The sequence below is a fragment of the Hippichthys cyanospilos genome, chromosome 1 (assembly GCF_059441005.1).
Source record: "Hippichthys cyanospilos isolate Australia breed blue-spotted pipefish chromosome 1, RoL_Hcya_1.0, whole genome shotgun sequence".
NCBI classification, from domain to species: Eukaryota; Metazoa; Chordata; class Actinopteri; order Syngnathiformes; family Syngnathidae; genus Hippichthys; species Hippichthys cyanospilos.
The window spans coordinates 24,317,915-24,340,537 of NC_142369.1; the positions used below are offsets into that span (position 1 = coordinate 24,317,915).

The 22,623-nt window shown below is 39.3% G+C and overlaps 2 protein-coding genes across 6 annotated transcripts; one reads left to right on the plus strand and one right to left on the minus strand.

Annotated features, from left to right (window-relative positions):
* The first annotated feature begins 5,014 nt into the window (after nt 1–5,014).
* On the plus strand, nt 5,015–14,975 carry poc5 (POC5 centriolar protein homolog (Chlamydomonas)). 4 transcript variants are annotated; one of them, XM_088425045.1, is made up of 16 exons: nt 5,015–5,626; nt 6,712–6,829; nt 8,019–8,118; nt 8,245–8,619; nt 9,261–9,437; nt 9,593–9,697; nt 9,881–10,060; nt 10,197–10,383; nt 10,626–10,705; nt 11,566–11,658; nt 13,193–13,354; nt 13,552–13,642; nt 13,796–13,911; nt 14,005–14,097; nt 14,220–14,387; nt 14,468–14,975. In XM_088425045.1, exons 3-16 carry the CDS (start codon nt 8,035–8,037, stop codon nt 14,600–14,602), a joined length of 2,046 nt encoding a protein of 681 aa, XP_088281171.1. In that variant the 5' UTR covers nt 5,015–5,626; nt 6,712–6,829; nt 8,019–8,034; the 3' UTR covers nt 14,603–14,975. The 4 variants fall into 4 exon arrangements, with proteins under 4 accessions (XP_088281171.1, XP_088281161.1, XP_088281152.1 ...); XM_088425035.1 differs by lacking the exons at nt 5,015–5,626; nt 6,712–6,829 and adding an exon at nt 6,973–6,990; XM_088425026.1 differs by lacking the exons at nt 5,015–5,626; nt 6,712–6,829 and adding an exon at nt 7,521–7,572.
* On the minus strand, nt 13,954–22,352 carry ankdd1b (ankyrin repeat and death domain containing 1B). 2 transcript variants are annotated; one of them, XM_088425129.1, is made up of 15 exons: nt 22,091–22,352; nt 20,813–20,913; nt 20,623–20,721; nt 20,427–20,525; nt 20,136–20,240; nt 19,417–19,521; nt 19,196–19,294; nt 18,424–18,522; nt 18,184–18,282; nt 18,016–18,114; nt 17,827–17,925; nt 16,884–16,979; nt 16,423–16,624; nt 15,172–15,303; nt 13,954–15,082 (listed from the first exon to the last, which is right to left on the minus strand). In XM_088425129.1, the coding sequence occupies exons 1-15, from the start codon at nt 22,263–22,265 to the stop codon at nt 15,027–15,029; spliced, it is 1,665 nt and encodes a 554-aa protein (XP_088281255.1). In that variant the 5' UTR covers nt 22,266–22,352; the 3' UTR covers nt 13,954–15,026. The 2 variants fall into 2 exon arrangements, with proteins under 2 accessions (XP_088281255.1, XP_088281247.1); XM_088425121.1 differs by having other exon boundaries at nt 18,016–18,282.
* Nucleotides 22,353–22,623: the final 271 nt, after the last annotated feature.

Sequence of the window (22,623 nt, forward strand, 5' to 3'; positions counted from 1 at the left end):
TCTCGCTGCAGTACTTCAGAAGAGGAGACGGAGGCAGAGGGATGGAGGATGGTGGGAGGGAGGGATGCGGGGAAGGATGCGGGGAGGGGAGCAGCGTAATCAATAATTGCATTTCATTGAGTGATGCGGGTAATTCCGTCTGATGGAACAATCTAGTTAGGTGGCTAGATGACGTGGGTCGACGCGTGGCACACAAAAATAGGTTTCATTCAAACTGGTCGGAACTGGCGAGACGTCGCCTTCTAGTCAAGCCTACATTTTGGATGTTTTCACATACAAAATGAGTTTCAACTGACCATTTTAAGGCAAAAAGTTGCTCCAGGATTTTTTATTTGTTCTTTGTTATTATTTCTTGCTGCCGGATGTTATAATTGGGTTAGCGGGAATGGGTGGTATTATTATCACACCTTACAAAAGCGATAACCACCAAGTGGTATTAGATGTGGAACCCTGAGGTTCCTTTGCAGGGATCTCAGAATATCACAGCCTGTATCTGAAAATCACACATGAAATTGCATGCATAATGATGTCAGCGCATATTTATGAAATGCCAGTCAGACATCATAATTCTAGCTCAAAAAGTCAGGAGAATTGAGTGTTGAAAATGAAATTCACACCCCGGTCCTGCTCTTTACTATTCAGACACATCTCATCCCAGCATTGCCATGCAACTTGATGTTACTTTAGAAATGTGTGAAGTATTGGAGGAATAGATGCATCTCCACATTGCTTGAAAACATTGCTTGCCATTTATACAGACGAGCACCATGGGGAGGAAAGGTGAATCAATCCTGGGTTGTACGTTTGCTGGAAAAACGATTCAAACAATCCATAATGCATAAGGTGCGGAACTGAAGAACTGATCCAAAGAAAACAAAGAACATCTCAAGCTCAGAGGGAGACTTTCTACTTAAATAAACCAGTCTCTATGTGATAACCTCCTTGTGTGACACTTTAGAGATGTAAAAGGTTCCCTGAACAGCCCTTTGTGACAGCAAAGCCGTACGATAAAGGATAATTGATGAATTCCTGTTGGGAATTTTGATGGCTCTCTACTTTCTGTTGATGCAATGTACAGAAGGATGTCACATTATTATAAGTAGCTTACCAATATAGCTTGCTATAAGATTATGTGTGAAAGTACCTTACCCGAGGAAAATAAATCTTTTGCACCATTACCAGCACTTCCTCACAACGCACAGACCCCATCAGCTTGATTGTATATGGGCAATTTACCTAAATTACTTGTGTTCATTTACGTGTATGATTAATAATCTCTCTCTCTCTCTCTCTCTCTCTCTCTCTCTCTCTCTCTCTCTCTCTCTCTCTCTATATATATATATATATATATATATATATATATATATATATATATATATATATATATATATATATATATATATATATATATATATATATATATGTATATATATATTGATGTCCCACGAGGTGAAATCTTACAAAGAGTCCCAGTCCGACAGCAATTTTCAGGCATGTTTAGCCTCTTCCATTTTCTGACAATTGCTCCAGCAGGTGTTGTTTTTACACCAAGCTGCCCGGAAATTGCCCAATTGCTTTTTTCTACTTTTTTCTATTTTGTCACAGGTGTCCTTAGAAAGCTTTTTGGTCTTTCCTATGGTAGCAGTTGATTCTGACTGTGGGGGCACAAATGACTTTAAAAACTCCTTTTTACAAAGAATGCATAATACTCTACCTTTATCAAAGGTGCCGTCGGGGCGTCTTTCTTTTTTTAATTGTCAAATCTACCATTCATCAAACTGACAACTCTCACGTGCTTGTCCATGTTCACATCTTCCTTCTGCTCCTGAATATGTCTTCCAACCTACAACAGGAACCTATCAGCTTATGCCAGACACAACAACTCATCGGTGTCCACTTCAGGGTGTGATTGACTTTGTTTTCCCAACCATCATCAACTCAAGCACGAGAGACCAGGTGCTTAAAAGAGGATCTAATCAGCATCCAGAGAGAAAGCACATTTTCTTTTTCTTTTTTTTTTTTTTTTTACTAAAAATTAGATCAAAGGAGTAAAAATCTTTAGGGATGATTTTGATTAATTGATCACAATTAATCTGTTATTTTGACACCCCTACCAAAGACATTTCCATGGTGGCCCCCCTGAGGTTCAGGGTTCTAAATAATTCTCTGGCCTTTCTGCGTAAGTGTTGTTTCGGGGCATATGCTGGCTTCCTCCCATATTCCAAAATGTGCATGTTGGGTTAATTTATGACTAAATTGTCTTTAGATGTAAATGTGAAAGATTGTTTATCCAAATGTGTCCTCTGATGGATCGGCAACCAGTCTACAGAAAGGTTAAACTAATTCCACCAAAGGTCATCATGCCAGTGACACTAATGAGGATAAGTGACATAAAAAATTGATGTATATTCATAATTGCAAAGTCATACAAGGAAAGAAATGAGAGACTGACGCAAGCAAAACAACACACAGCATTTACATCACTTGAGCAGTGACTGTTCACTGCAGAAACGATTCACTTTTGATGTATCACACCACCTATTCATTTCCTTGCAGTATCTTCAGAAAAAACATGTGGTAGCGAATAATTCATAAGTACACATGGATTAGGATTCTCCATTTAAATGCGACTTGAATCTGGCTTCCATCATATTAGGCAAAATGAGAGATAGAAATAGAATACACAAAAACACCTACCAAGAACAAAAACACAAAAAGGATCTTTTTTTTTTCTCCTCTTAATATGATGATTCACAGATGCGGTGACCTGGGATTGGGACACCTCACTCCAACCCCCCAAGCCATAAAACTCCATCTAGAAGTGCTGGAAAGCGAAGGAGCACTTAGCTTAATGTACTGGACAGTAGAATGACCCTTTTACACACACACACACACACACACACACACACACACACACGCGCACACACACACACGCACTATATTTCTTTCTCTCTTGTTTATGTCGTCTATCTTTTGTCAAACAATTATACACACGTGAAAGTGAATGATGTGTTTTTTCATATGTGAAAATACACTACATAAATTCGATGTAATAAAATAAGATTAAGAATGCCATTTATTGCTATTGTACGCTGTACAACGAGATATGAGAGCTTTCTCCTGTACCGTGCATACACCAAGATAAGAAAAAAGTGCAAACAGTTCAAAGCAAGTATTAAAAAACAATAAATACATATATCTAAAAAAATTGTCCAAAAAGGTCAGTACTCTACATTAAAAATAAAGCAATTGTCCTAACTGTTTCAAACTGTATCTGGAATAGAGGTGGCACCTGCCGGAAGGTTGACTGGAAAGAAGTAATCCACATTAGAACAAATGGATCTGGACATTGATGCTAATTGATTTAATCTCCTAGAGAAGCTGCAACTCAATGCTTTAGTCTTTTCCTCCTGTTTCACTGCTTTCGCTTCACAACATTTGAGAAAAAACATACTCTGTAATGAAAACCATAAAAATTGATGATGAATAAGAGTAGCAATGATCTGTCGAAATTGAAATGCGTTACGAAAACATATTTTCTAAAGACAGGAGTGGCTAACTAAATGTGTACAGCATCAAAAAAAGTCATATCTATCCTATATCTATGTTATTTGTTGCTTGTAGCAAAATGAACTGGTATGATTAATATCTTTAATCTCAGTTTGTGGCCTGTCGGCCATTACAAGATTTTGAATAGTCGATCATACCTGAGATAAAATACTGGCGGGGGGAGAAAGCAGAATGGGCTGTGATTATTGTCCTGGAACAGATTGAACAGGCTAAGAGAGAAGAATGTGAACTAAATTGCATTTCAGCAAACAAGCTTTTAAAAGACCTTAAAAGGATCCTATAGGAAAGGAGACAGAAACAGAAACAATACTGTAAAGCAAAAGTGGTATTGCAAAAGTCATCTCTCAAAGCCGGATTCCATTTACACGAGTGAGCGACAATGCACATTAACCTTCACGCTGCTTTCGTTTTTGCATATCTCAGAACATAGACAAGCAGTACAGGTATAGTTTAGAACAGCATACACATGTTTAACAACTGCACACTTTGAGAAAGCCTTTTCATTTCAATGTCAATAGACAGGATTGAAAAAAAGGAACATAATCAAAAACTCCAGGTTGACTTGTCAAAAATTGCTGTGAAGGAGGCACTGTGAAAATTCTTGTGTAGCAAATAAGGCTAGGTTTACATTTACCATATTCAGTATATATACAACTGCCTTGCCAGGATCAAGGGCTTCAACTGGGAATTAATATTGGTAGAGATATACATACTGTATATAGATATACAGTCGATACACACCATATTTTTGGACTAAGCCATTTAAAATTGAGCAAAATAAAAAATTGTTGCAGATAAGCCGCACTGGACTATAACTATGTCTGGCACCAACCTATTTATAGAAAATGGATGGATAGATATTTTCAACATTACACTGACAAACTACTGCAAAGTTAAATAGCAGTTCAAACTCAAAATCAATACTTCGATCGCATCTGGTTCCCTTTGTTTAATTGATTATTTTAGTGAGTACTAATAAACATATACAGTACATTTATAACATATAAACATCCTACAAAAAAAATTATATATATATATATATATATATATATATATATATATATATATATATATATATATATATATATATATATATATTATATGTATATATATATATATATATATATATATATATATATATGTATATATATATATATATATATATATATATATATATATATATATATATATATAAAACTCATAACGATGACAAAGCTAATTTAGAGCAGCCAGCAGGTATTGCCGGGCTGTAATATGCTGCCTCTCTCACTAAGTCTTTGTCAGAAACATGACACGCGGCTTTCTAAACTCTGACCTCATCATTGGATCCGCTGTCAAAAAGGATTTCGCTTTAGAACATAAAATAGAGCCATCCAGTCTCTTGTGAATGCATTTGACATCATTTTGTCAGTGGGTACCCCCTGCACAGTTTACCCATTGATACTCGTATGGTAAACCAGAACCCCCAGGCCCCATTTCCATCTGCAGCTCTCATTTGAGCTTTAGTGCTTTAACTGTCATGGAGCAGTGCACAGGGATGTAAAAACCACACGGGCTGATTGGTAATGATCTCCCTGGCTCGTTTCCCGTATTGCTTTTTAGAGTACAGCCTTTCATTCTCCACTGCCTACCCCCCGCAGGATTTAATTAAGATATTGACATAAACGTATTCTCTGATGAAGAACCTCACTTGTCTGATTCAGCATTTTGAGTAACTTATTTTTGGTCTTCAACGATAATACAACATCCTATCTGGAATCATATCAGATATTGCAAATGTTCTGCTGTTTTTCTCTTTCAGATAGCTATACAGGGAACATAATTTTAAAAAAAAACAAAAACTTAAGTTTCCTTCACAATTTGCAAAGGGGTGTACTCATTTATACTGAGAAATGCATTTTCAAAAGAGCTGTAAGACAAGTTAGTAGATGTACCTGTGTGGTAAAAGTTACAAAGTCAAGACATTGTTGGCTTCACTCAAGTAAAACTGTTCCTCACATAAGAGATATTCAAAGGAATGGGAAGAACATCATGGACACATGAAAAGAGAGAAAAGGTCAGTCTTAGTCACAATAAAAGTTTGCTTCCTTCCTAATGTAATGAAATTGGCTCGAGGTTCGTTGATGACGTTCTACAATGCAGACAGAATCCACATTCATTTATGAAGGACGCAGTGAATGATCGGAGCTAAATGAAACCACTGCTAAATATACCATCACATTAAATTAAAAAAAAAAAAAAAATCAAAACAAGTGTGAAAATAAAACTTTGCTTGTACAACTAGAACACGACATGAAGTTGATTTACCAAACATATCTCAAAGACAAAACAAAATTTGGTGCACAGAAAGGAGGATGTGTACATGACATGCATCCTTTTCTATTATCAGAATAAAATAAGACAAAAATTATCGAAACAGTTACACCCTTGAACAATGATTGGTTATAGCAGATTTCTGTAACGAGATGTAATTTCAGCAAAAAACTTGTTGAAGTTTAGCCTTGAGTCCTAGCTTCTCAGCAAACACAGGCCCATAATGGAAAGCGTCAATATACATGTACGCTTTGTTCTAACAAGCAATAATATCATTAAATGCTCATATGAGTGCGTTAATCCGTGTTTAGATTTTTACATTCTATTTCTTCATTCTTCTTCATTCCAGAGCTCACTAATTAGCCTCCTTGACCATGCATCAGATATGCGCCACCTTGTGGTTCAATGAAGTATTACCTCCAAATGACAAAACACAGGTTCCGCAACCATACATCTAATGTGGGTTGTAGATCGATTTATAGCATAGGTCTCAAACTCCAGTCCTCAAGGGCCGCAAACCTGCATGTTTTCAACGCTCCTCTCTTAAACACACCTGATTCAAATGATTAGGATCCTTTTCAAGCTCCTGCAGGGCTTGCTGATGATGATGGTTTTATTTATCAATATTAGGCTATGAAAAGGAAGATTCATTCAAACAGTGTCAGTGTCGATATCAGTGTCTCTTACACTATACCGTATATGATTACAGAAGTACATGCAATTGTAAAATACAAACATTTAGCTTTAAAAGTTTGAATGAATTTTGGTAAACAAATTCCCAGTTTGAGTTCAGTTAAACATTGTATCTCATTGTCCTTACTTGTCTAGTGTACACGACAGGACTGGGAGTGGGGGCAATGGGCCCGCAATTAGTGTCCTGGAATGGATTGAACCGGTTGAGCACGAAGAGTGGACACTTCATTTGCTGAGAGGAGAGTTTCAAAAGGTAACCACAAACACACTGTATCCATAGATAGTTCTTAAACAGTCGTGGTGCTGACATGGACATTAATTGGTTTTATGTCATTCATTCTAGGCCCCAGGTGTTGTTGATGTAATGAGGATGACACTGGTTGTGGAATAGATCAGTAGAAAATTGTCCAAAAGGTGGAAGGCACTTAAAATATAGCCTATGTTGGAATTCGACACAGTTCATTCGGTTTGGATGTTTAAAAAAAAAAAGAACTAATTAAAGAGCAGCTAAACTGAAAGCACATCTTGATTTAAATGCCCATCTTCGTAAATTATTTATATGTTATTCAAGTTTTCACCTCCTTTTCCGAATTTCAGGTCCAGCACAAATAACACATTTCACGATGCTGTGGACGATATTTGGTAAAACTAAAGTCAACATAGCATTATTTGATGTAATCGTCCATAAGATTCAGGTTCAAACCCTCCATAAGTAAACGAATGTATGCAAGTCCAGTTGATGAAACAGCCACTGATTAAAAGATATATAGACTACTGTACTGTATTACTACACTCCAGTTCAAGAAAAACAGAAGGCTTCAGATTTGAACTCCGCCAAGCGATTTCCGCTTATCGTTACTAAGAAACAAAAGAACCAATCACAGTTGCTTATATGTATGTTTGCTTTAAAAGTAGCCAATCATATGTCCTGTTGTTGAGGCGTTACTCGAGTTCAAACGACTAGCAAGCCTTTCCCAACCGACATACAACAGTGAGGTAAAGCTAAGAAATAATCACTTTTGCGTTTTAAATATCAATTCGCCTTATATAAAGTACGGTTAAATCTATTGTTTTGCCCGTTCAGGTACGTTACGTTTTCAAAATGTAACAGCGATGCTAAATGCAACATTAGATTTACGACACTTGCAACAATTAGTTTAATTAATTAGCGTTCATATCAATTTGTGTTAAGTTTCAGTTCCTTCGGTGATCGTATGATATACTTTGTTTTGATTTTTCTTATTAGTTTAATACATCACAGTCATTTCGATCCTAAATCGTAGAGTCTTTCCTGTTGGCATGCTAAACAATTTACTGGGACCCCGTGATTTACATACAGTACCTTGCCGTATGTTTTACACAATATTGCAACAAGGAAGTTAGCATATAAAGTTGAAATGTTAGTTCTGACAAGCTCAAGAGTATAACTTATCTTCTTGCAGTTCATATTCTATTTAGATGTCTTCAGATGAAGAGGACAGTGTTCCAGTGTTGCCTACAGAATCACCCTATCGCAGCAACTCGCCTTCCACTGAGCTTCAGGTGAAAAAAAGATGCCTTACTAACATTCTTCTTGAAGCGCAGTTTACGTTGCACTGTTATTGTTAAGAAAAGTGGAACTCAAATGGAAAAATAAATCTAGTCTCTTCTGCTATATGGTCTCTCTAGGATGAATATGAAGAGCTCCTCCAAAGTGCAGTGGTTTCGCAAAGAGTTGAGGCCACGTCTGTTGCTCACCTGGTGGGCAGAGGCACCACACATTTGTCTCCAGAGGATCGCTTTTCACAGATAAATTCACAAGTAGCGGGTATTGCAGAATTAGCTAATCCACAACTCATTTCACTCATTGGGTTGTTGGTAGAGAAGACTGGGCACACAACTAGCAGAGGCTCTGGAAGCTCAGAAAAGTTACAGGATGGATGTGAGAGGGCACTGCCAAACACCGAAGGATTCTCTGAAATCACCGATGTGGAGCTTTTCATCTCAGAGGCAAATATTAGCAAAATGGAGAATATTATGGACACGTGGACTCAAAAATTGAAGGTCAGTTTTGTGACACGGTGTACTCATTTTAAATTTCTTCCTGAGGTTACAAAATGAGCCTAAGAAGGCATGGTAATAATGAACGGGACAGTCAATTTCAGAAGTGATTGGTAAGCAAAGCAATTACCATTCTACAGAGGAGCTTTCAAAGTCAAAAGCACAGGCTGTTGTTTTTTTTCAAAGCTATAAAGTTATGTAACATATTTTTTTTCTGTTCCAGACTTATATGTTTACCGTAATAAAGCCAACAATAACTGCATTTACAACATGTTAGTTGGCATGACAAGTAATTGAATGCTGTATAGTTAAAACATGAAAAGTACTAGAGTATTATACTATATATAGATCTACCATCACACCTGAAGTATTGGGGAGAAAACAGTGGAATGCTTTTGTTTTGGCACATATTGATAAATTAACCATCCACGCTCAAATTCACATTCATGGCTAAGTGAGAATTTATTTCACCAAACATGCTTATTTTTGGAATATGGAAGGCATATCCCAAAATAAATATCAAGCAAGATACAATGTATTCCAGGTTCACTGGAAGATTGTCAAATAAACTAATACATCTGTTTACATAATTGTTTAAGAAATGATACACAGTATGCTCAAATCCCTCTGTCTATGTCAATCAGACCGATGTGCTGACAGAGCTGAGGAAGTGGAGGGTGGCCTTCGTAGACCAACACAAGCGAGAGTTGCAGAAGAACAAGGACATATTTACAAGCCAGATTGAGGCCTTGAAGGCGGAGATCGACACTCTGAATGAACTGCTACACACATATGAGACTTCCAATAATAGAAAGGATGAGGTGACCGTACTGAACATTGTGTGGGATCATTTATGATCTATGGTCATGCCCTGTTTTTGCAGAGCTGCAAGTTTTTTTCTTTATCTATTGTGTGCTTAAGATAAAGAACAACTTGATTGTTTGTGCTGGTTGTTGAGTACTGTCTCTTCCTTCAGATGATTAGAAATCTGAATGTGGTGATGAACAGACAGACGGAGAAGCTTGAAAAGATGAGGGCCTTCACTCAATGGAGACTTCAGTACAGCGAGGCCAAACAGGAGGTATGCCTCCATAATTTTACATTCATTGTAATTTTTATTTTTTTTTAAATTTTATATGGTCCAGGGCATCCACTAACAAACACATTTTTTTCTGCACAAATCTCTTTTTTTTTTCTTGAATGAAATCTAGTTGTGATGAAAGTTTTCAATACTTTGTCTGCGGTCTTGTGATTTCCTTTTCAGTCCTATGCTTGCCAGATAGCGCGGCAGCACTACAATTTGCATCTGAAGCGCAAGGTATGGTTGGCATGGTACTCTCTCTCCCAAACGGACTGGAAGGTCACCATGGAGCAGGCGTGCAAGGCAAAAGCTGAGGAGGTGTGCACATGCCTGTCGGAAAATTACGAGGCACAGATTCAGACGGTAGGTATCGCCCCTCGATAGCGATAGCACTTAGGCTAACTTGAACTTTTTGATAGCATTTATTATGCATGGATTTCACGTTGGATGTCACGTTCTTATATCCATATAACTAGTACTGTACACCGTGTTGTTTTAGATGACTTCAGAATACAATGAGGCACTCGGGAGGGCACGGGCAGAGATTGAGAAATTGCAACTTGAGCGTGAACGCCGAGAAGTGTGTATGAGGAAAGCCTTCATGAGGGGGGTGTGCGCACTCAACATGGAGACTCTCCACTTGTTTAATAACACAGATGGACAACCCCAAGACCCTGATGAGTATGGTATGCTATGACTCACACCTTTTGAGTTTCGAAAACCCGGTATTGGGTCCAAGCTACAATAAATGAGAAAATGCAGCAGGCTGACAGTCGGATTTGGATTTGTGGTTGTCTACCACCATGCATAATTAAACAATTAGGCTAATTAGGCATTTGGTTTTATGTTGTTTCATTTTTTTCATAAATAAAACATGTTTCAGTCTGCATCGCATTATTATATATTTAACGACAACTTTGCTGACTAGACCCCAATTCACCTCCTGAAGACAATCCTGATCCTGATCCTGATCCTGATGCCCCCCCCCACAATGAAGGCAACGACAGGGTAAGGCACCAAAGTGGCTCAATGATAGAATGGCATTGCTTCATCAATCAGTCCCAAAGGTCAATGCAATAATGTTTTGTTTCTATTTTAGATTCATTAAATGCTTTAAAATTAGCTTCCTAAAACTCTTATTATCAGTGTTATGGTTTGTGTGGACGAGATGTAGCGTTTAGATTATTGAAAAAGAGGATTTAAAAACTGTATGTGCTGATAGTTAGTGCATATTTAGGTCGAACTGAAACACCACTTTATTGTGGCTTAACCTTTTCACTACAATTACTTTTTTTCCACCGAAAAAAAAAAACAAAACATCATGGCATATAAGGCCAGGATACTTGGAAAATTCCTCCAAAAAAATCCCACTGCTATTTCCACCAAGAAATACCACTGGGATTGTATATCCCATAGACCACGACACTTGTCGTGAAAATGATCACCAAACACCTACAATACATAGCAATCAGTGTAATCTATAGTAACACACATATATAGCACATATTATCAATATATTTCCGCAGTAGTACACATATATAGCACATATTATCAATATATTTCCGCAGTAGTAGATGGTCAGTCAATTCGATGAGAAATTGTACAACGCAACCTTCCTTGTTGAAATGTTGCCAAATGCCCCTAGAATCAGTAAATAGGTGTGTAATGAACCGCTGGGATGCCATTTCATGTTTTTGCTACGATTCCCATATCCACTGGGATTGTTTTGAAAAGCTGTGGAACATATTGTCCCAACAGGAGTGAAAGGGTTAAATGTTATTCCTGTTATTTATTGAGAATGTTTAGCATGTATAAATAGAGTAAGGCACCGCATCCCATTCTGCCTCCTTCTACTTGTATTTCCTCAGACAGGTTTTGGTGCAGCAAGGCCCCACACCGAAAACCGTCCTGGCACTTCAACTGCACACACCGCTGCTGGGCATGGTGCAGCCGGGCACACTGTAAGTTGACAACCTGCAGCCAGTCACCTGGCAGCCGGGCTTGCCCCATTCAGACACACTGCTGCCGGATACACTGCAAGTGGCCAGGGTGTAAGTTAGCATATTACAAGTGCTCACTCTGGCCCCGGGCATTATGGCAATAATGCCCACTCTATAATAATGTCACTCTGGCAATGCTTGTTCTGCACCCGTACGTGTCTTTTTTCCACATGAGGCAGGCCCTGCCCTCCACAAACAGGTAACATGCAACCATCCATCTATCCATCCATTTTGTACTGCTTAACCGAGGTTGTGTCACGGGGGCATCAGCTTTAGCAGGGAAGCCCAGACTTCCCTCACCCCGACCACTTCTTTCTACTCTACCGGGGGGACGCCGGACACATCGCCACTCGAGTGTGTCCAGCGTTATAACCGGGGCTTCCTCCTTGTATGACAGGCCTGGAACACCTCGCAAGGGAGGAGTCCCGGAAGCATTCTAACCTTGGCTGGCTCCTCTCAACGCAGAGAAGCAGGCACTCAACAATGAGCTCCTCTTGGATGACTTGCCCTATCTCTAAAAGAAGAGAACAGGCACTCTGTGGCGCAAACTCATTTCGGCCGCTCGTATCAGGAATGTTCTTTCAATCACGACCCATGGCTCATGACCACGGTTGAGAGTAGGAACAAAGTGTGACCGGTAAATCCTGAGCATCGCCTTAGTTCCTTTTCCATTAGAATAGATAGAGTCCGCATTACAGCAGACCCTGGCCGATCTGCCGGTCGATCTCCAACTCTATCCTGCACTCGTTTAACAGACCCCAAGATACTTGCACCTCCTCCACTTGGGCCAGGACCAATTCCCGAGAAGAGACTCCACCTTTTTCCGACTGAGGACCACGGTCTCTGACTTGAAAGAGCCGATCTTCATCCCGATCGCTTCACACTCGGCTGCAAACCTTTCGGAGAGAGTTTGCGATCGCAGCTTGAGCAATGCAACAGTACATCATCATCTGCAAAGCAGAGATGCCAAACTGATTCCACCAAACCAGAACACCATAACGCTTCTCAAGGTTAACAAAACTTTTGTAGACAGGTTGGGTGAAATCCCATGCGCCTTCCAGGATCCTGCTGAAAATGTAGAGCCGGTCTGCGCAGCCGAGAGAAAAGCCAGACTGAATCTTAGATCCGACTTTCCGACAGATCCGCCCCTTCAGCACCTTTGAATAGACCTTACCTGGGATGCTGAGGAATGTGATCCTTCTGTAGGTAGGACGCACCCTCTGGTCCACCACCCAGTTCCATCTTTTAGGAACTCTGGGCGGCTCTCGTCTGTCTTGCCACGGAGGAACTTATTCCATCCCATAGGTGACTTCAACCTTGTCTCCAAATTCTGCATCCTCACCCGAAGAGATGTTAATAGAATTGAGGAGGTCTTCGAAGTATGAGTAACAGTCATAACAGTTCACGTGATTTTTAATATTTTAACGACATGCTTGTCTCAAAATAAGGTCAAGTGCATTATTGCTCCAAATAAATGTGAATTGTTGTTTAACAGAGCAGTGGAGGTGCGGTGATGGCCAGCCAACGAAAACCTACAAAAAGTGCACCAGCTCGTAGCTCCACCCAACACGTTGGCAAGAGTACGCGCAACGTAGAAACAATGAGTGTGGCGCCACCCATGACCTCTACTGTAGATTACCATCATGCTGTGACACAGGTATGTATAGAATGTGGAGCCCAGTAGTTCTCTTTCTGTGAGACAATGACCAGTGAAAACACTCACTAACTCCTGAGGCCGGAATTTGTTTTAAAGTCTCAAAGGTTTCAGTTTAAACAAATGCCAGATTTGTTGTTTTTTTTTTTAAACTAAAGGACGCTAACAATATTTCCATGTTTTTCTTCCTATCCTTTTAGCAAACTGTTGGTCAGGCTACCGCCTCCAAATTTCCTCGCCCTCCTCAGCAGGCTGGTGGCTGGGCTTCGTCCAGAATGCACACCGGCACTTGTAACGTAACATTTTATTGAAGTAGTTCACCCATCTCAGTTACAAACTCCCACACAAGACATAATTGAATGTCATAAAATCATTACGGTCATTTGGGGAAGTGCATTTATTAAAGTGGACAGAATTCAAGTTTTATTATTTTTTTCTGTGCAGACTCCCCATTACCGTGGGATGAGCCTGGCTCTGCAGCATTGGCTCATCGTTCTGTTGGTAGCCCGGTTCACTTAGAACACCCAGCGTCTCCTACACACCAGGAACACAATAGCAGGGTACAGCAGAACATTTTTTTTGTTTTATTTGTTGTCTAATCTCATAACGTCTGCTCTTACGGAAATAATGATTCTTGCATTCCTTTTCCTCAGATGGGCATGTGGTACACCAGCAAAGTCCACCCATCCACTTCTGCAGCTCATAGTCCATTCCCACAAGGGGGGTGCTCTACTTTTCACAAGCAGGTGTGCCACATTATATATAACATTAGGATATATTGAACTATTTTGTCAGTAATGATTGCACACTGGCTTGAAACGGCCACTGCCACAATAATAGCCTCACTAAAAGCAAACGATGTCCACAGGCCTCAGGACGTTCAGTCACATCCGGCCAACAGAAACCGGCAAAAACTATAACGGCTCGTGTCACGGCGCAACCATTTGCCCGCAAGAGCGCACGCAGCAACCTCCAGGTGATGGGGATGGCTCCGCCCATGACCTCCATTGTGGTGGAACGTCATCAAATTCCACAGGTATGGAAGGATAATAGGAAGTATTCCTCCATACGTTTTAGAATCAAATGTTTTTTCCCTCTTTTCTTTTCTCCGAGCAGACTTGTGGCCAGCCCGGTTCAGCTAAAAGTGTTTACCCGTCCCAACAGCGCCCCCGAACACCTACTGTTGTGAAGACCTCCTCCAGAACTAACGTGAATACTAGTAATGCAAATTCTATCAAAGTAGTCGATTAAGTAGACACAACCCTCACATAACCCTCACACAAACCAGCATTGTAGATGAAGTTTTACATACTATGCAACAACTGTGTTACTGTTATCGTGGCTATAGCTTTACATTTTTCTAGGGGCAAAGGGAAAGTGAGCATTTGTTCTGAATCTCACAGCCATTTGTGGTGGGATCCACAGGTGTCAATATTTTAACAGTGCGGTTTTCATAATGGAGATTTTATTTATATAATGTATAGCATTCAGGAAATGTGCATATGTAAAGACATAGTGTATTTTTAGTGTGTCAGTCAACATCAAACCAAAGCTCTGCTGTTTGTATATGACTTGGTGCTTTCTTTTTACAAAATAAATTATTTTAGAGCTCTCTTTCTATACAGGTGTGTCTTAAAAATGATGTCATGGCAATTAAACAATGTTGCAAAGCCTATCATGAAACTCTGCAGCTCCTACTGTTGACATTCTCTGATTCCATCCGAATCTTTTCTGTGTGTTGGGAAGAAGAAATTGAAACAGTCAAACTGACGCATACTATACAGTGCATATCCATTTGGAATATTTAAAAAATAAAATACTTGCAAAGCTGGCATGTCCTGTGTGGACAAGGGCCTCATAGAGTTCTATAAAAGGATTTTTTCCTGCCAATTCTTCTCCGTGGAGCCAGATCAGGAGCATCCTATTGCCGTGTTCTTTAAAGCTATGCTGACCTGTGACGAAAAGCACATCAAAAATCGTAATCAAAACAACAGAAATCAATAACAAATGGAAATGCACTTGTAGAAAATATAGTTTGCCATAGTTTAGTAATTAGTTGACTCAGCAATTTTTGTTCCAAGAATAAGCCATGCAACAAAATCTAAGATGGAACACAATCCTTTCCAGTCAAAATTAACAGTATTTCCATTCAAAATGTTCTTTCCAATTAGGGAATCGTAAATAATTAATTTTGAAGTCAAACTGTTTCTAAAACCTTACTTGCAAACATATTTTGTCATGAGCTAAATTACTTAGTTGCAGACAGTATTTTTATAAAAATGACTCACTATGTGGAAGACACTGGCCAAAAATGAAGGGTCACATTGTTACTGCTTTGAACGTGTGAATTTACACACTAACATCTGGTGTACCATGGCACCTTGAGATATGAGTTTAAATAATTCCATAACCATGCTTGAATTCCAAATCTTTTTTTTTTTTTTACAATGGATGCAAATGTTTCTGTCAAGAGAATTAAACAATAGCTTGTAAAGTATCAATTTTATGAAATGTATATTAATAGCCTGCGATTAATAGACTGCGAATAGAATGTAAATTGTTAAAAATTTGTATCATTAACTCAGTTCCTAACTGAGGGGCAGAATCACACAGCCACCAAGACGAAGGAAGAAGACCATTGCAACGCTAAGCTACAGATTTATTGGTCAGCTTTTTTCAAGTATGCATTGTCATTTCGTTCAATACACATTGCTCAAGGGGGTTTTAACGTTGCAACTATTGCTACTATTCATTAGCCTTTGTGTATTTGTATTGAGCTAGTGAAAGGCAGAGTTTTCTGATTATTCCACAAACACATATTATTCTGTTTGGTTTTATTTTATTTTTTTATTGAAATGATGGCTGCCATCTTGAATCTCAAGATGTTACGAAATAGTTGTACTTCATTTTTACAATGTCCATTTGACACTTTGATCTATTGAGGTACATTGTCTTGTGCTGTGTCATGCACCATAAACACAGGATGCTTTCTTTTTTTCCAGAAAAATGTGATTCTATTTCAAATTTATTTTATCACTGGCTTGAACTGCCCAGAATAAAATCAGGGCTACCTGTCCACTGTGTTTCGATGGCCGACACTTGGTCCAGAGTGAATCCCCAGTATTCGGCCAGGCGCTTCCAGTCTCTCGGATTCAGCAGCTCGTAGGCCAGGCGCCAGGTAATCGAGCGGAGCCGTTTGGTCTCATTGCGGTGGTCCAGTTTGAATGTTAGCGGAAACTCGCTATGAACACTCTCGTTACACTCTGGGTTAGCCTGGAGGAGGTATTAAATCCCGTCACTGGGTTGATAAATACCACCGGCGAGGAAAAAGCTTGTTGCTTCAACATTCGCAATATGAATGTCACGTTTAAGCATATTGAAAATCATTAATTAGGAAATGAATGAAACCGCCTCTTCAGAAATGCAATTCACCTGCAATTTAATTATTAGAAACAAATACCTTTTGATGAATGTGACAGCCAAAAGGCAGAAAATGATGACGGCATGCGTTGAAAAAGTAAAAGTGTCTCACTTTCTTCCATGTGTTGTATCGTTCTGCCTTGATGATCATGTCCACAATGATGATCTCGTCTGCTCTGGCCGCCACACCGAGCGCCGTCTTTCCCTGCTACTCCAACATGATCCCCCAATTATATACATTCAGAAATGTTTCCAATAGTTAAAAGGTGAGTGTGTCCTAGCATATAAAAAAAAGATTCAAAGCAATGAGTATACGTGTTATAAGTGCCAAAGGGTCATTTTCCTTCATTGATGCATTTCTAAGCATTGCTTGCTTACTCTGCGCTTTCGCACCAGTTCCACAAGGGCAGATAATTATAACTTCATGACAGAAGAATTTCATACCCCCCCTGCGACCGCTCCCATACCGCCCGAGAGAGAACAAATACATGCTGACCTTGACCACGTCTTTTAGTTTTGTTTTGGTTCTGGAGCTTCGGACAATCAAAGTCAGTAGTAACTATGTCACCCACGGCCAGAATTATTGGTATGAATACTGGTTTCACACGGGGATTGATTTGATAGGAGGAATATTGAGAGTGTTTTTGAATTTTAATGTGAGTAAAAGGGCTGTTTTTGGCCCACTTTGTTGAAATAGTCTCCATCACCCACGAGCGCTTATGATGAGCGGGTGGGTGAACCAGCCACACGGTAAGAGGTGCGGCCTCTGCAAACACGGCGTTAGACTTCCTGTTTTAGAAATATCGGCACCACAAAATTCATATTTAATAAGAAGTTCAATCATCCTTTAATGTTGCATAGATAATGGTGACAGCTGGTATAGCACTTAATTTATACGAGAGACTGTTTAGCATTCTGTCGTTGGCGCTCCCGTTTACAAAGCTCAAACAGGCTGGGCACGAGTGCGCAAATGACATCTACGAATCGCGACCACGTATCGTCTTTTTCTGGGTGCCCATATGGCTTATCCACGTAACGCTTGCTGGAACGCTTACCCGGTCCTCAAGTGTCAGATCCACTCCAGCTTTAAGCAGCATTTCCACCACATCTATTCTTGCCAGCTCAGCAGCAAGATGCATGACAGTCTGAGACCTCTAACACAAGGCAGCGCACCGCAGCGCACGGAGTTTTCTTCTTGTAAATAGGAATTTTGCTTCTAGTGTTTGTCAGTCATTGGATTTTACCTTATTGGTGGCATTAAAGTTGCATCCTGCCTCTAACAGAAAATGAATCACCGGGATGTGGCTGTTCTTCACTGCCAGGTGGAGAGGAACCTCCAAGTCCTTGAGCATGTATGAACTATCAGTTGAGGACGTCGCTATGAAGCCAGGTGGCTTATTCTGTTCACTTGCCTCGTTTTGGAAATCTGTGTAAGCTTTATATTGTAGAAGAAGTTGGATAAGAGAGGTGTCTCCTCGCTCCGAAACTGGGTGAAGGGCGCTGCATTTGGTCTACAACGGGATTTTTTGAAGCATGTGAGTTATCACAAACAGCAATGTAGCACAAAGGGTTAACCTCTTTCTACTTTATGGTACCATTAAAAACCATGCAACCCGGTCTGTGAGTTAGGTGTTTTGAGTGTGTGGCTGTACCGCTGTTTGGATGTTGGGGTCGCAGCCGGCTGTCAGCAAAGCTAGGACGCACTGTTCCTGAGCGTTCTTAGCAGCCTGGTACAGGGCAGTCTCACCATCCTGACACATAAAAAATCTCATCAGCAGCAAAAAATAAAAAATAAAAAAATGGCATCTTACAACAAGTTGACTGAGGCTGAATTTAAAAAAATAACATTGTTTTTTTTTTGAACATTTTTATGAAAGGGTAAAAAATATTATTTGCCAAATATGGAGCAGATTAAAACCAAAATGAAAGTGTATTTGAGTACTGAATACTCAAATCAATCGCTGATGCTTTATCTGTTGCTGTTTGTTCTCCATGTGTATTTTATATGGAATTGTTGTGCTGCAGTCTTGAGATTTTAGCCGATTTTTAAATCAGAATAGCTGCATTTAAAAAAAAAATCCAAATATTAATCTAAATATGTATATTTCACTTATTTTCTAAGCACATTTCAACTTGTACGGGAAAATGTCTAAAAACATGGGTGAAATGGAAAACTCGGTTCTTTATTTGTTGTTTTTTTTTTCCTTAGGATTGTTCTTATTGTCTTTTGAGTCTCATAATTGCTTAAAAATCTATTATTATTATTATTTGTAATATGAAGTGCATAGTTATATCCATCCACATATTATCTACAGCGTTTGCGCTTTTGTTACATAGTCCAGCCAACTCCAGTGGCTCATCCAAAGAGCCCAAACAATTAAAAAGCACACTGGGAAAGAGAAAGCGTTTCTCATGTTTGCGTACCATATTAACTTCATCCCTGGTATCAAAGCTCTGCAGCAGGAGTTGGACAGCATCCAAGTGGCCATTCCTGGCAGCTAAGTGCAGGGGCGTGTCTCCTCTCTGGCAGGCGGGAGGGAGGAGAGTCGATTGCATCAAAGTGGCTTTGACTTTGAGCTCGCATGCAGAAATGACCCACGCAGACACGGGACCATCAATGATACACACACGCACGCCCCGCAAACCTTGTTGGGCTTCACGGTGGCCATGTTGTAACTTGGCTCCATCAGCAACTCCAGCATTTGCAAGCAGCCGTGCTCTGCCGCCATGGCAAATGCGCAGTGGCCTGACTGAAAGGCAATGATTGATTAGCACATTTTAGGTAACAAAATAATTACACTTGCGTCCGCATCTGCTTTAACCAATTTGGAGTCGTAACATTAATAGCATAGTCATTTGGGGACTGCTCTGTACACTATTTGTATACTACTATGTGTATCCACTGCAGGGTTACGTTGGTATTGAATACAATATTCATAAAGACCTTGTAGTGTAACAAAGTGGTTCTTCACATCAATAGACAACCCTTAGCTATAAAATAGATATAAAATTGTGTTGTATTGACAGTAATACAGTACACAGTGTACACATTTTCCCTGTCCATTGTTTGCTTTCAACTAAAGGCTGAAAAAAAAAAAATCCCGAATGAGTGTAATTCTGCTTTTTAATGGACTGCGTCAAAAATTGAGTCATGCAAAGCATATATTATTATGGTTGCATTTATGTTGCGTTTTGACGGCTCTGTGGAGCGGTGGTTGGTACGTCCGCCTCACAGTTCAGGGACACGAGTTCAAATCCATCTTGTTCCGGCCTTCCTGTGTGGAGTTTGCATGTTCTCCCCGAGCCCGAATGCCATTCGAATGAATTCTACAATGAAAAAACTTTATCATGTCACATGGAATACCTGATCATCTTTGTCCAGCTCTTTCATTTGTAAGTCATTGACAATGTATTCCACTATGTCGGTGTGATTGTTGATAGCGGCACAGTGCATGATGTTCAGTCCTTCCTGCGGTGGGAAATACAGTACACACAGAAAGTAGATCGTTGAACTTCATATCGTTGAACATGAACGGGGCCATTAAAATGTGAATAAATATGAGGTTGTCTTTGGCAACAGCGGGACGAGAAAATTGCCCCGATGTTGACCACGGGAGTAAAATGTCTACTGTTGTACAGTACTTGTTTCGATCACCTCATTCTCGATTTCCCGTTCCGCTCCAGCCCGTACTAACAATTTCAGGATGTCCAAGCTGCCGAACCAGGCAGCTAAATGAATAGGTGCCACACCAAACTGCCAATACACAAATATTGGTATTAGTAAGGATTGGATTTGTGGGTTCTATGATGTGTCCTTTTTTTTTTTTTTTTTACTTACAGATTTTCCTCACCTTGTCTCTCTGATCCACGTACACCCTGCGCCACAGAAGCAGCTCAACCGCTTCTTTGTTTTTTCCAGCGACTGCATAGTGAAGGGCAGTCCTATTGTGCTGGATGGCACATTAACAAAATTACAATAAAATCAGGACTTCTACGTGTTACCATACAGCAATGCATTGTGTAATGATTTAAGAGACTGACCACATTCATTGCATTGGCATTTAACCCTTTTCCAAGTGCCCTCATTGCAGCTACATCATTGTTCTTTGCTGCTTCAATAAACAGTTTCTCTGTTTGCAGTACTGCAAAACAAAGCAGGAAGGTTACATAAATACAGTTTGGATTAGGGGCTATAACCACACTTACTATGAAATAGGGGTGGGGATTATGGATTGTTTTGATTCAAAATTATTTGATGGACAATTTCTACTTCAATCATCAATTCATTGCGAAATCGGCATATATATATATATATATATATATATATATATATATATATATATATATATATATATATATATATATATATATATATATATATGTATATATATATATATATATATATATATATATATATTAAAATTGCAAATAATCATGATCTACTATTTTTTAACATTAAGTTTTGAATTAAGAGGAAAGTGCATTTTTTCACTAAACATGTGGACCACAATTGCTACTCTCTCATTTATTTCAATTATCTGACATACAGAGTTTTGTCTGATTAGCGATTGTAAACCTGAGTTGATGTGCTATTTATTGTAATAAGATAAATATTAAAGTAATTCCACAACATAAATCTTCTTGTCAGCTTTTACAGATTAATCGAAAGAATTGTTTAGATATTTGCAATTATTAATGTTTAATGCATACATGGACTGTTTTCTAGGAGCTAGAAATGTACAGTATGACTGCACCATGGAGTTAGCGGCTAACTTGTGCCATATTGTACAATGATAGCATAATTAAAGGGTCGTTTCATCCTTAATCAGCGAACGGATTGGATTTTTTAAAATGTTTTCTTTATGTTAGTGGAGACGTGATGTGATGATAATGAAACTTGATTCGCGAGGAGTAAAGCGTGGTAGTAGCATTCACTGCTGTGAGGGCAAACTCCAAAATAAAATCATACTGTAGCAGTTGCATTGACTTCCATGTATTGTTTAGTGTTTATTTTGAAGTTTGCCTTGGCTATAGAAAACGGATGGATGAATATGTTGTTTCTGAGTCGTACTTATTGAGAATCATGATTATTTTGTAAATGGATTGTCATACCTTTCCTATATAACCTATATTCTGTCCATTACTTGCTATATACCCCCCCACTAGTCTAAATAGGACATTCTGATGTCTAGTAACGGACTAGGATGTTCCTTGATCATTTCATCTTCATGTAACCAAGGATACAGTTTGCATCGATTAATCCTGACTAAACATCAGGTCAACATTTGCTCACGTATTTTCTTGTGTAGGCATACTCACGCATCTCTTTGTTGTCAAAACTCTTGTCCATCTTGTCTTCTGGGTGTTTGTTCCGAACAAAATCAGCAAATGCCTTCACTTGTTCCTGTTTCATCCACTTTCGAGGGTCCAAATTCTCCCTCTTGGGAATATGTCTCGTTATCATTTCCTTGAAAGCTAAGACTTTCTTCTCCATTGTTATGTTCCTGAGTTGCCACCAGCTACCGCATCAAGGCAAGCGACGAAGAATTCCACTTTTGAGCCTTTCAGCAAGGGTAACTAAACCAAATATACCTGAAGAACTGAGACATACCTGATATGAAAATCAACTTGAGACCAGTTGCTCAACACTGGAAGGCTAATCCATGTTTGCTTAGCAAGCTCACACCCTTCTGACATCGACTAACAGTAACAATTGTTTATTTAACATGTCCTATTAGAGCCACTGAACAATACATAGCTCGTATTATGTACTGCATTGACAGTTCCCTTTTTTCTTTTTGGGCACATTTTGTTTACGAAGACAATTTGTAGATTAACTGTGCATCTTTATG